Source organism: Ambystoma mexicanum, chromosome 3p (assembly GCF_040938575.1).
Source record: "Ambystoma mexicanum isolate Mex_15411 chromosome 3p, UKY_AmexF1_1, whole genome shotgun sequence".
Lineage (NCBI taxonomy): Eukaryota > Metazoa > Chordata > Amphibia > Caudata > Ambystomatidae > Ambystoma > Ambystoma mexicanum.
The window spans coordinates 1,208,709,374-1,208,722,117 of record NC_090925.1 but is presented as its reverse complement, the minus strand read 5'-3'; the positions used below and the strand labels follow the sequence as shown (position 1 = coordinate 1,208,722,117).

Here is a 12,744-nt window from a genome sequence, read left to right as displayed (position 1 = left end):
GTTTTGCACACTGAATTGGATGCTCAGACATTTACCTTGCACCTTTTGATTATGTCTTAGTGTGACAGTCTGGTCCTTTTTTTTTTTTCGACACAAGGTCCGCTTACTTTATTTTTAGTTTACCTGCCCAGAAAACTCTTTAGGATAGGGACAGACCTTTATCCAAACAATTTTTATTTTTATTTTTGGTTTTTATTTTAATAAAATGACTGTTGAAAAAATTACAGCTTTGTCTGCCTCTAATTTCTGACCCCTCACATAGGCCAATGGAATGTTAGCAGCATTTGTACCAGCTAGTTATAGGCATGGGATGGTTTGGGCGGCGGTAGAGGTGCCAATTCAAAGGGTGCTGGATGGTTGGCCCCAAAAGCAGCCATAGGTGGTGCCAGCCCAGTGGTGGAACATAGTTTGTGAAGGGAGGAAAGGGGTGGCAGCGGAACCCGGCACTGGGGGGTGTTTTGACTGCAGGTATTATGTGGGTTCTTTCCCACCACGTGACACCTTAATGTTGGAGTGTTTTGCAGGCATTTGTGGGGACTGGTGGGGGGAGAGTACAAGTTCTGGGCGCACTGGAGGTGGGGGGGGGGGTGAGGGGAGGTGGGGGAGGGGGGGGGGCGGGGCGAGGGCAACATGTGCCAGGGAAGATGCAGGGGGAAGAATACAGTAGGCTTTGGCAAGTATGGGAACTAGGAGCAACTGAGGCAGGTAACATGATGCATACTGTTATGGCTTGCCGATGCACATGCTGCAGGCATCTTACAGGGCTTACCTTTGGCAATGTAGCAACCTAGGGAGGGGGGGTGGAAGTAGATGTTGTACAGTGGCTTCTCGGCAGAAACATCTTACAATGACCTTAGTAGCTGGCCTTGTTTGATGGCCGGCTTTGCCTCCTGGCTCGGCGATGAGCTGGGAAGGGCATAGCAGTGGCCAATCGGGGAGCAGGCCCAGGGAAAGCTGGGAGCTCAACAGAGCGTGCAGTTGCAGCCATCTTTGGGTGGTAGAGTGGGACTCCAGTTGCAATGGTATATGTAATTTAGAACACACCTGTAAACAAGTGTTCTAGGCAAGACAAGGGAGGGAAGCCAAGCCATTTTATTAGGCCTTGTGGCAATTGGATCGTGCGAGGGGGGGGGGGGGGGGGGTGAAAGGGAAGTGCCAGGGAAAGGGGAAGTGCAATTGGGGCAGTGTGGCTCTGGATAAGTGCAAGGTCCGGGACTATGGGGTTGCAGTTTCAAGTGCACAGTATGGCCAGAGTCATTTCAGGGGGGTGAGGGGGACTGATCATGGAGGTCCCTGGTACCCAGTGAGACTCCGGGAGGGGTTTATATAATGCTAGATGTGTCATCTGACATCATCCTATGTGGCAAACTTCAAAACTTATCGGGAGGTGGGAGTGGATTAGGGGATCATGTATAGAAACTTTGCGTGTTAGTTTCTCATTGGTGGTCTCTTGTCTGTGAAACACACCCTGAGCTACTTCTAATCACGTTGTAGGGCATTTGTCATCGCAAAAAATGTGGCAGCGGACTAGTACTTTGCAACATTGGTTGTAAAAATGCATGCCAGGCTATTCTAATTGGTTGGCAACCCAAGTCCATCCTTGGGACAATCGACTTGTTAGCAGCAAGTACATAGAAATTAAACCCAGGTGGTTGAGATGAGTTTGCTCTTCCTCTGTTCCCCAACTAGGCCATCCTCTCATAGGTAGGCCTCATGCCAATTAAAATTGTTTGAAGACTTACTTTGCCAGTCTGCATTCTTGGAACATTTGAGGGTGTGTACGTGCACTGCTATCTTGCCTCGAAACCTAATGAATAGCCCTCTTCTGCGAGCTCATCACGTGTTGCAGGACCGTGAAATGGTCCATTTCGACCGATCATTTAACATCAGTTGATTCAATTATGCTGGGTGCAGTTCTCCTTTAGCCTTTAGAGACTTGCTCACTCCACAAAGGCTTTTGCATTCGTGGTTCAATACTGGATAGTGGTAAATGTTCTTGTTCCTCCCAATCTTTGGAAAGATGTCCTTGCACATGGTTTGCTTGTTACTCATTGTGTGCTTTTTCCTTCATCTCTCGAAATAGCATCCTGGGTTTAAGCTAAAGTATTTTGCTAGGAAAACAGCTTCTTAATCTTTCCATGTTTAGGATCCTGGGCTTGTATTTTGAGGTAGGTGGGTTGATTGACATAAGCCTCATCTATCTTGTTATGGTAGTCCTAAACGTTGAATATATACCTCTTATAAGCAAGCTTCTATGTATTCTTTCTACCTTGCGTTTCAGCCTATTTACCGTAATTGAACCTTGAGCCACTTTATTCTTATTTGTATTCGTAAATACTGCATCATGGAGTACATGTTACTCTGCTTCAGTTACATGCCATTCCTGAGTATTTTTATATCGTTTCAACTGAAGTTCATATCTTTAGGACATCCTTTAGCTGTCATTAGATTTTCTGATGCTTGTTAATCTTCTTAGAATCACATGCTGTGTATATAGTCCGACATCCAGTGGTAACCGCAGATTATTGCATCTTGTCTTTCGAGAATCCAAAGGGGACGTCAAACTGGGCATGCCTGTAATACTATCCCTAACGTGATGTGTAGTGTACCCAAAATCCCGCACGCCTCGAAGTCCCTCATATTGTTTTTTTTCCACCCAGTTTACTGGTCGCCTTATGCGGAGCTCTCCTAGACAAATTGCTATATTGTCATACTTATCGACCATTGGTGGTTTTATATTCTCTTACCGTCACTTGCCTCGACGGCTGTTTCCTGACCTACGCCGAAGCCTGCTCTACGGACCTTTGGCTGCAGTTGATCTGGTCGGCGCTGCCGACCACGTGGCCGGGCCTTCTGGCCACCCTACACAGTAGGGAGAGTGGGGTCGGGGTGAACATTTCCTTTTTAAGAATGCCTTTCCTTTTCCTCTTTGTTCCCTTGGTCTTGTCACTGTTATCCCTTCGGTATGGCCAGGACTCCATTTAGATTTTGTCCTTCATGCAAGGCAACATTCCTGGGGCAAGACAAACGCCTTAAGCGTAATAGCTGTCTTCCCCTTAACAACTACGAGGCGGCTTGTAAGCTCCTGAGTCCCAAGACACTAAAGGAGCGCTGTGTTAAGCAGTGGGCGCCCTACAGAATGTCGGAGGCCGGGAGTAGTTCTCCCCTCCACCCTCCATGGCCCTTCCCGCCGCAGGGCTTAGTAACGAACAGGGCTCCGAATCAGAGGCCGCTGACTGCTAATCGTATCCATCCAGCGACAGACTTTCTGGCGCCGGAGGATAGGGACTGATACCAGACCGTCCCAGACCCCCTCTGGCTCACAGCACTCACTTGCCCACGGAAGCAGCACCTTGCCCCAGCAAAAAAAGGGTTACCATGGATGGTATTTCCAGGTCTGAGAAGCAATAAAGCAGGCCAAAGGACAAGATGGCCAAAGAACAAGCTAAAATATCATGGCACAGCCATTTTGGAGTGCTAGCTGCCTTTACCTGCCATTTGTGGTAAATGCAAAAGTGCACAAGAAAAATCACAAGCAATACAAATCGCACTGATCCCATCAGCTTGCCTTGGGTACATAAAAGTAACCAAAAAGCCATTAGGTACAACGTTATAAGAATACAAAGTATCCTAACTGCACGTCACTGTAAGCTGATGTGTGCAATTGTAAAAATACAAGAATTCCAAAAGAGACATCTGGGAAACAGACTAGTCCATAAGACGGTCAGGGAAGTAAAGCAGAGGCTTTACTGACAGCAAAAATCAGCACAACGTTAAATAACCAAGGCTGGGGTTCCCATATGAATCTCTGGTGGGTAAGGTGCAAAAAGAAAATCTTTCCTAACCAAGCTGAAGTTGGGAAGCCTGTAGACTGCTATATTTGAGATGCTATAAGACCATACTAGAGGAAGGTAGGAAGCTGCAGATATCTTGTGCCCTGGTAGGAGCAAGAGACTAAGGGGGAACATGGTAAGAGAAGGCTACAACTTCAACTCAGCAGTGCAACCCGGGCTAGTGGGTGATAATGTCCCAGGCTGGATGTATTGCAATTGGCCCAGGAAGGGGATCTATGGCTAGAAGGCAAGAGACTCTACCATGTATGCACTAGCAGCAAGGGCAAATGAGTACTTGCTGATGGGAGTGTAGAAGTTACCACTGTTTGTCCAGGAATGTGACCTGCTTTCAAAGGGCAGGAATAGCTAAGCCGGTTTAGAACCATATGCAGGGAGAAAACTAATTTGCTAATTGGCATTTACCAGAAACCACCTCTGTGCTATGTCCCTGGTACTGAAGTTCAATGTGCTGGCACTATAACTGAGACTAGGTTTTACCCAAGAAGCAAGCAGGTTACTACATCACAGATACTGTATTACGAATAGGTGGTGCACAAAGACAAGTTTAAAAAATAAAACAAAAAAAACCTTTTTAAGAGCATCCTTATCTTTTGTAGATCTCTGGCCAAGTTAGCAGTATTTTAAGAGGTGCATCTCAAAACCAGGGAAACTTGGAGCCCCGTCTTTCTGTGAAGCCTTTATAGCACATGAAGTTTTACTTCTGAACTTCTTTAATGTGGTTGCTGCTCTTGTTCACCCACAACCCACCCTATTTCACAATGAAGGTGTTGAACGTGTCTTCAGTTGATCTTTTGTCAAAGTCCAGTATCAGTTTCTGGATCAGAGTGCATAACGTGAGGGGTGCTCTACTCCAGAGTGCAGGCTATTGCCCACCACATTCTCAAAGCTTATTTCAAATGATCGGCACGCCTAACGTTAAGTAACTGTCTTGAGAAGCCATTTCTGATGTTTTCAAACGTTACTTTCCTTCTTGCTGTTAACTGTAGAGTGCTGAAGGGACCTACTCTGTCAGCTTGCTCTTCAGCTTGCAAGGTCGCTACCTACTGTCAGAAAGTAACACCTTTTATTTGCCTTGTGTGTGGGGGTTTGGTTTTGGTGGCCCCACAGTAATGTGTCCTAACCTTTTATAGTTGTTGCCATTTATTTGTAAAATGGAACGCCTACCTCAATTCTTTTCCCATCAGCTATTTGTACATTGTAGAGTAGGGGGAGACCCATGATATTGTCTCCTTGTTCAATCCTTATGTAATTGAACTTGATGTGCCTAATTTGGAGTTTAGAAATCCTAACCTGCCTAGCAATCTGTGACGTAACACCTGTTGCCGGTTATGGTACAGCATATGGTATTAAGCAATATGCCCCGAGCGGTGCGGGCATTACTGAGTCAGGTAATGCCCTGGGGTCCATAGTTAACGAAGGCCCCGGGGGCATTATCTGACTCTGTAATGCCCCTCGCCGCGAGGGCCATATTTCTATTCGTACCCCGGCCTGCAAGACCGGGGTACTAAAAGCATTTTTTTTTCTGCCCTGAAAAGCTGCAGCATTTCGTAACAGAAAAAAAAAGCAGAGAAAATGGATGCCAGGGAAGGGAAAACAGTTCTGTTCCCAGCGTGTCGGCTCCGAAAAAATAAAGATAAAAAGGTAAGTGGGGTTGTGAGGGCAGGGAGGGAAAAAAAGAAGAAAAAAACCCTACCAGAGTCCCCAGCCGGAGACGATGGCAGCCTCCAGCCGTGTGGAGGCTGGGCGCGGGGGATGGCCTGGCTTCGAGTCTCCTCATTGGCTGATGGGCTGCCACGCCCCCCGCCGTGGACAAAGCAGCGAAATGACGGCTACTAATTGAAATTCGTAGCAACTGACTGGAGTTTAGTTGGAAACTGATTACAAAAATGCCTGAAAGGGCTGCCACATTTCTCACTGACACATGGCTGAAAATGCAAAGGTTATTGAAATATGACACCACTACACTGGTGCTACCCCTCTGACCTCTACAATGTAGAACACCTTTCTTTTTGTTCGTGGAGGCAGGGTTATTGTGCCACTTAACACCCACCCCCTCTTTGCCCGCATCCTTGCCTCCTTGAAAGTGATATTTTTTATTTCCTTTAAAATTAAGTAAACTTACAGTTTATTGTCCAGCAACTCTTGAAGCCATCATTCTTATTAGTACCCGGCGAGAGTCGAGCAGAATGTAAAACACATTCTGATTGGCTATCGCCGGGTTGTTACCCTGCTGAGAATCACTCGGCTGGCATTTCCCTGCTTTGTCCACGGCGGTGGGGCATGGCAGCCCCTCAGCCAATGAGGAAGCTCGAAGCAGGGCCATCTCTGCTACAAGCCTTCACACGGCTGGAGGCTGCCATGGTCTTCCCTGTCGGGACTCGGGGTTTTTCTTTTCCTTCCAAAGCAGTGTTTCAGGACAGAAAAAAAAATGCTTTTAGTACCCAGGTCTTGGCCGGGGTACTAATAGCAATATGCCCCTCGCGGCGGGGGCATTAGAGTCAGGGGGCATATTGCTTGAATAGTGATTTTATAAATAACCTTTTACATGTTGATTTACAATTCCTATCGCCCTTCATTTACATAACTTGAGGCACAATTCCTTTTAATTATATTGTCTATTTGAATTTCTTTCAGGTTCACTTTGATTCAGAAACATACTGTGGAATTCAACCAATTGGCAATGGCAAACTCTGAAGGTTCTGAAGCTATGCTCAACAGAGTTATGACCAAGGATAACATTGGAGTTGCTGTGTTACTAGAAATCCGGAAAGATTTCTTAGAAATGTCTTGTGAGTAATATCATTTTAGTAATTAGAATAATTAACTAGTTTGTGGTTGTTGTAATGCATACTATCCATGTCTAGCTTCTTTGAAATCCTTTGGTACTTATGGAGCTCCAGAAAGTCTGGCTTTAGATGGTCTTGCAGGGCAAGTTAGGCTCTGTACCAGATCAGCCCAGTGACCATGATACTGAATGCACATGTAAGTCTTTTTAAAAAATATACTGCTTAATACCAAATTCATCCCACTTCAAAGCTCTAATTGCTGTTCTTACTTGAATTAATGGCTCTTAATCAAACAAGGATGAATAAACATGTCAGAATTCACTTGCGAAGTGCAGTCATGCTGGCTTCGTATCAGTCAAATTCTTAACCAATCCAGAGGCAATATTTGTAAAGGTTGGTTTGTTCTTGTAAGGGGTATTCCTTTGGTGTCTGTTGCCCAAGCTCAAAAGGGTAAGGAAAACTTGTGACTAAATCCAGCCTCTTGGAGGGAAACTACAAGTGCCAAATCATAGTGCCTTAATGTGTCAACCTCTCTAGTGTAATAGACTAAAGTGTGAATTTCAGATTGCAACCCTTTCACTGTCACAGGTTCCCTTGCTCTCATCCAACTCATTTGATTGGGACTGGAGGGAGGGGCAGATGGGGTGCTGTATGTGTAGCACCACAGAAGTTTCATATGGTTGTTCTTTTTGCATGTCGTAAGCGGTTAAATGCTCAGAAGTATAACTAATGGTACCTAAGAGCCAACAAGCAAAGGCAGACAAAGCCTGAACGCTGACTCCTCTGTGTTTGTGGCAGTTTGAAGTCTTGAGTCACTGGCTGGCTCCCTTTTTAGGGGTCATTTGTGAGTCAAACCTCAATTTGAGATTAATCACCCTTGTGTCATGAACATGCTGCATTTCCACCTATTGCAATACATTGTTTTACTCACCATTGTTGCCTTCTCTAAAGATTTCCACTGGCAATTATCCTTGGAATATTTTGAGTCTTGTTAACAAAGATATGCACGATGGTCCAAGTCCACAATTTGGAAGATTTAGAAGGCCCTTTCTGCACTCAACTGAAATGGCAGAAGGGTGCACACAATCTGTAATCCGTAATCTTGCCACAAAACTGTTGGTTAACCGCTTTCACATTTAGTCTTTTTTGATCGTCTACAATATGATGGATCACTTCTCAAATTACTGTTCGGAACAAGGCTCATGATTTAGTTTCAGGTATTGGGATTGAAACAGGAGTTGCTCTGGCGGCTTCCTTATAAGAATTGTCTTGAAGTCAAAGATTCTATGTCAGTTACCCCAGTGTTCTGAAATCGGAGGCAGTAGCGTCTGCAAGCCCACTAACCCGCCAACTTCAGAAACTGGCACCAGCATTCCCATTGGGTCAATCTAATCATGCTTTGCCATGAGTATTTGGAGGAGGATGAAATGGTTGCCACCCTTGCAAGATGTCACTGTCCTATTCAGGTCATTTAAAGGTTTTGGTTACAAACTATCACAATTTGCTAAGCAAAAGGTGGTGGTTTAGTACTATGATAGTTTAAATTCACGTTTTGTACCATTGTCAAACTAATAGGAAAAATGTGCTCTTCAACTTCTTGAGTGAAAGGGATCATCCGCTCTAGGAAACCCCTTGCAAAGGGGAAGGAGATCTCCAGGCTGTTATGTAATGGCATTTCCTTATGGCGGTGCGTGTATTTATTTGAGGCTTGTGGATCTGCTTAGAATCACATGCTTTGCCTAAGCCGACATGTGGTCGGCTGATCCCTGCTTTCAAACCAGACATCTGCTCCGCCAACTGGCTTCGGCCTACACCCGGCCTCAGCCAAAAACTAGTAGGGAGACTACAAGGACATACCCAGTGCCCCTTGTCAGAAAGTAGCTCCTTCTGTGCCAGCGGTCACCCTTGTGGTAACATCCTCCATTCGGTCTTCCACACCCTGGACTCGGTCACAGTTTGAGAACACTCTGGGAAAGATCATTCTTCGTGGACTTTATGAGCAAGCTGCCCAGTCCAACAAAGCCTATTGAGCAGCCTCCTGCTCCTCCTACAGTGTCAGTGGCACCTCCTCTCTTCCAGTCCCAGCCCTGCCAACCTGGTAGCCCTCAAGGCTCTCATGGGGGCATTGGTCCACACAGGCCGGCCAGGACATCTAGATAGATGATCAAGACGACCCTTGCCAGGATGGTGAAGAAACCTACTTCCAGGACAACCCAGACCTAATCTTTGTCGACCCTCTGGGAGGGGAGGGTGGTCCATCTTCTCCCATTGCCGGGGGGGCCAGGAGGATAGCTTGGGGGCAACGCACTCACTTTAGAAGTAAGACGTGTAGCAACACTGGTTCTTTCCCCGGGCCTGCGTTAAGAAACCAAAGTTATTAAGCGCATTATAAATACCCAATTACAATTCAGACCAGCCCCTCTACAACAAGCTGCTAAAGCTGCCCACCACTTTGTCATAGCAACGACAAATCCAACCCTGCAGCGACTGACTTGCAGTCCATTCCTCTTCTGGAGTCCATTAAAAAGAGGGTCTCTCCATCACGGTCTACTCTTTCCCTTACGAGGGCAGTCAACCCATGGGTACAAAAATCCTTCAGGGCCTCTCCTTCAGACTCCCTGGTGGTGACCACTAGACGGAAGAGACCTGATGTCCCAATCTGAACCTCCTCCCAACAAGGAGTACAAAAGATTTTACATGCTGGGAAAATGAGTCACGACCTCTGCTGCGTACCTTACCAGGATAGCAAACCATACCACCTTGCTTGCCAGCTACAGCCGCACCCAACCCAATGGGATGAAGTCTCACAACATCTGGACTCAGTACCAGAACCAACACGATCGCATCTTAAGATCGCCTCAGAGGGAAAGCAAGTCTCCCAAAACATCCTAAAGAACCTCCTGGACTCTGCAGACAGTACAGCAAGAGTAATTGCAGAAGACATTCCTGGCTCACTCACGATTTAAGCCAGAGACACAGGCGGCCCTGATTAATATGCCAATCGAAGAGGGTCTCCTATTCGGGAAAGCTGTCAACTGGAAACGGCAAAAAAAGGAGCATGAGACCATTAAGAAGCTTGGTGAAATTTCCAATAAGCCCTTCGTCCTGAAACTTTCAGGTGCAAGGCTCCAGAAAACCAGGCCAAGCCAGAGCAAGCATGTCTGGTGCCTCTTCCTGTAGCCCATCCGCTCAGTTGTCCTACCAATACCAGCAGCGGGGGTTTCGTAGCAGAAAAGTACAATGCAGGGCTGCAGCCTCTAGAGGCTCGGAAGCCCCTGTCGCCAAATGGCGTGCCGATCCACGTTCCGGACCATGCGTCCCCAGTTGGGGGTCTCACCACTTTGCCCAGCAATGGGAGGGAATAACGTCAGACCGCTGGGTTCTAGGTACAGTGGCCAAGGGATACCCAGTGGAGTTCCTCGAAACACCTTGCCATCATCCACCACGCTTGGGGCACATCTCCGCTCACCTCGACATCTTCAAGGAGATCCAAATTCTGTTTTAAAAGGAGCCATCAAGCTGGTGCCCTCACAAAGATTTATTCAATGTACTTTCTTGTTTCAAAGAAGGATCTGACAATGCCCCCAGTGCTGACCTGTGCCCTGCACACGTATGTGAAGCCGAAAAAATTCAGGATGACAAGGTTGCAAGAAGTCATTCCACTATTAGAAATGGGGGATTACATGGTGACATTGGACATGAAAGATGCACACTTTTATATTTCAATATTGCCAGTGCACAAAAAATACCTTGGATCCAAATTGGGAGACCAGCACTACCAATTCAAAGTGCCACCATTCGGCATTGCATCAGCCCCCAGGGTATTCGCAAAGGTTCCAGCAGTGGTGGCGCACACTTCCAAAAACGGTCCATTCCAGTGTACCCTTAAATAGACAGGCTAATTTCTGGGGATTCTCTCCAGAGGGGCTTTCAAAACACACAGCAAACGAATATGCTGTTCCAATTGGGCTTCTCCATAAACGAAAAGCATTCCAGCCTAGTGCCCAGCCACGTAAAGCAATTTCTAGGGGCACTAATCAAAACAGACATCGGGCTAGCCTACCCGTCGGAGGAGAGATTCCAAAACGTGCTGTTTGAGACACCTCCGTATAGCCAGTCGTATGGTGACGGTACAAAAGGCAAAGCGCCTGCTGGGAATGATGGCTTCCTGCATCTACCCAGTGCCTCATGCCAGGCTGCGCATGGGTTCAATGCAAGAGTAGCTAGCGAAACAATGGTCAGACAAGCGGGTTGTGGGACGATGTAGTGGTGGTTTCACAACCTCTGGTTCAGTCGCTACAGTGGTGGAACAGAGAATCTGCTAAAGGGACAACTTTTCCATACACCAGCGATCCAGGTCACTCGCAACAGACACGTCTGACATGGTGGGGCACTCTTTTCCTTCACCACTGCTCACAGCCCGTGGACACAAGCATTGACCAGGACAACACATAAACCCTCTGGAAATTCTAGCAGTTCTCAAGGCACTTCAAACCTTCAAAACACTGCAAGTTCACAAAACCGCCCTAGTCCTCATGGACAGCACACAGCCATGTTATGCATAAAACGAGGGGAACACTTTCCAGGGCTGTCCAAACTAGCCAGGAATATCTGGCGGTGGGCACTATATCACATGTTCCTAGTGGCTCAACATGTTCCAGGGGAACTCCATTCTCTGGCGGACGTGAAAGCCGTACTACCTTCAGAGCATGAATGCTACACGTCGTCTTCTCAAACTGGTGATTCCCAGAAATTGGCCTTTTCGCGAACCAAGAAAAAACAATGCTGCCAAGATTGCGCGTCCAGGTCTCCCCCCTAAGGATCCAAGGTTAATGCACTGCTGACGAATTGGTCCAGGAAATTTTCATATGCCTTCCCCCCCCCCCCCCCTCTCCCCAACACCTTCTCAACAAAATAGTCACTCTAATCCTGATGGCTCCAAAATGGGCCCGCCAGACCTGGTTCTCACACGGACAGATGTCCGCCCATGAAACTACCCTGCATGGACATGTTGACCCAAGATCAGAGAATAACGTTGCACCCATTCCCTCAGAAGCTGAACTTAGCAGCTTAACTCCTGAGGTTTGGCACACCCCCACCATCACTAATCCTACTCCCGGCAGGGACCTCAATGTCATGCTCACAAGGCTCGTGGGGGTCCCCCTTTGAGCCTATGCACAAATCCAGTCTTAAGCACCTTACATACAGGACAGCCTTCCTAATAGCTGTAACTTCTATCAGAAGGATTAGTGAACTACAAGCTGGAAAAATGCTGCACTGAAACGGACTTGCCTGCTCTCCTTTGCTGGAACTCTTTGCAAGATTCCACTGCATCAAAGGGACACAGCATTCTCCTCTGTACTGAGCTGTCGGACTCGCACTCTAAAAATCCTAACCGGAGACACCCCATGTTAGCCCATGTCCCATTGAATAACATTGGGACAATCTAACCCCAGAATTCTGTTTTAGGAACGGTTAGGTTTACTTACCTGTATTGGTGGTAACTTTATTAGCAGTAGCTTCCTATACTGAACCTGTTTTCTCCATCCAGGAGTTTATTTAATTATTTTAATTAATTTTAAATGGGGTGTGGGGTTCCGGGTACCCTCGCATCCTCCTGAACCACTGGGTCTATTTTTGTGAGTCTACACTGCTTTTTCTTCCTAGGTATCTAGGTACCGACATACCTGGTGACTTACTGGTATTTGTTACATTACATTACTTAACTGTGGTATCTAGTCACAGCATCGAATGCCTTACTATCTAAAAAAAAAAAAGCATAGGGAAAAAAATCTAATGCAGTTTTTTTTTTATTTTTTTATTTTTTAAGGTAAAGGGTTTATTTTATTTGTATTGGGTTTTATAGGTTAGAAAATAGGGGAGTTGGGGGGGACACCCCCATTAGAAAAAATGTGTTAAATGCTTTTTTTCGATGCTTTTTTTTTGTTAAGATGGTAAGGCATTCGATGCAATGACTATAAACCCTTAACTGTAATTACTACTGCAGGGTCTGATACTTGTAGGAAAAAGGTGAATTACCCGTCAGTGAATTTATTATGCAACTGCTGTTTCTATCCTTCTTTCATGAGTAACTCTTATAACAG

At 46.3% G+C, this 12,744-nt stretch overlaps 1 protein-coding gene across 3 annotated transcripts in view; it reads left to right on the top strand.

Moving 5' to 3' along the window:
- CNOT6 (CCR4-NOT transcription complex subunit 6) overlaps positions 1–12,744 on the top strand; it is a 632,403-nt gene that overhangs the window by 394,348 nt on the left and 225,311 nt on the right. For all 3 annotated transcript variants that reach the window (XM_069652648.1, XM_069652647.1, XM_069652646.1), the window contains exon 9: positions 6,489–6,643. In XM_069652648.1, coding sequence (XP_069508749.1) covers positions 6,489–6,643 — 155 coding nt within the window. The remainder of the gene's footprint in view (positions 1–6,488; positions 6,644–12,744) is intronic.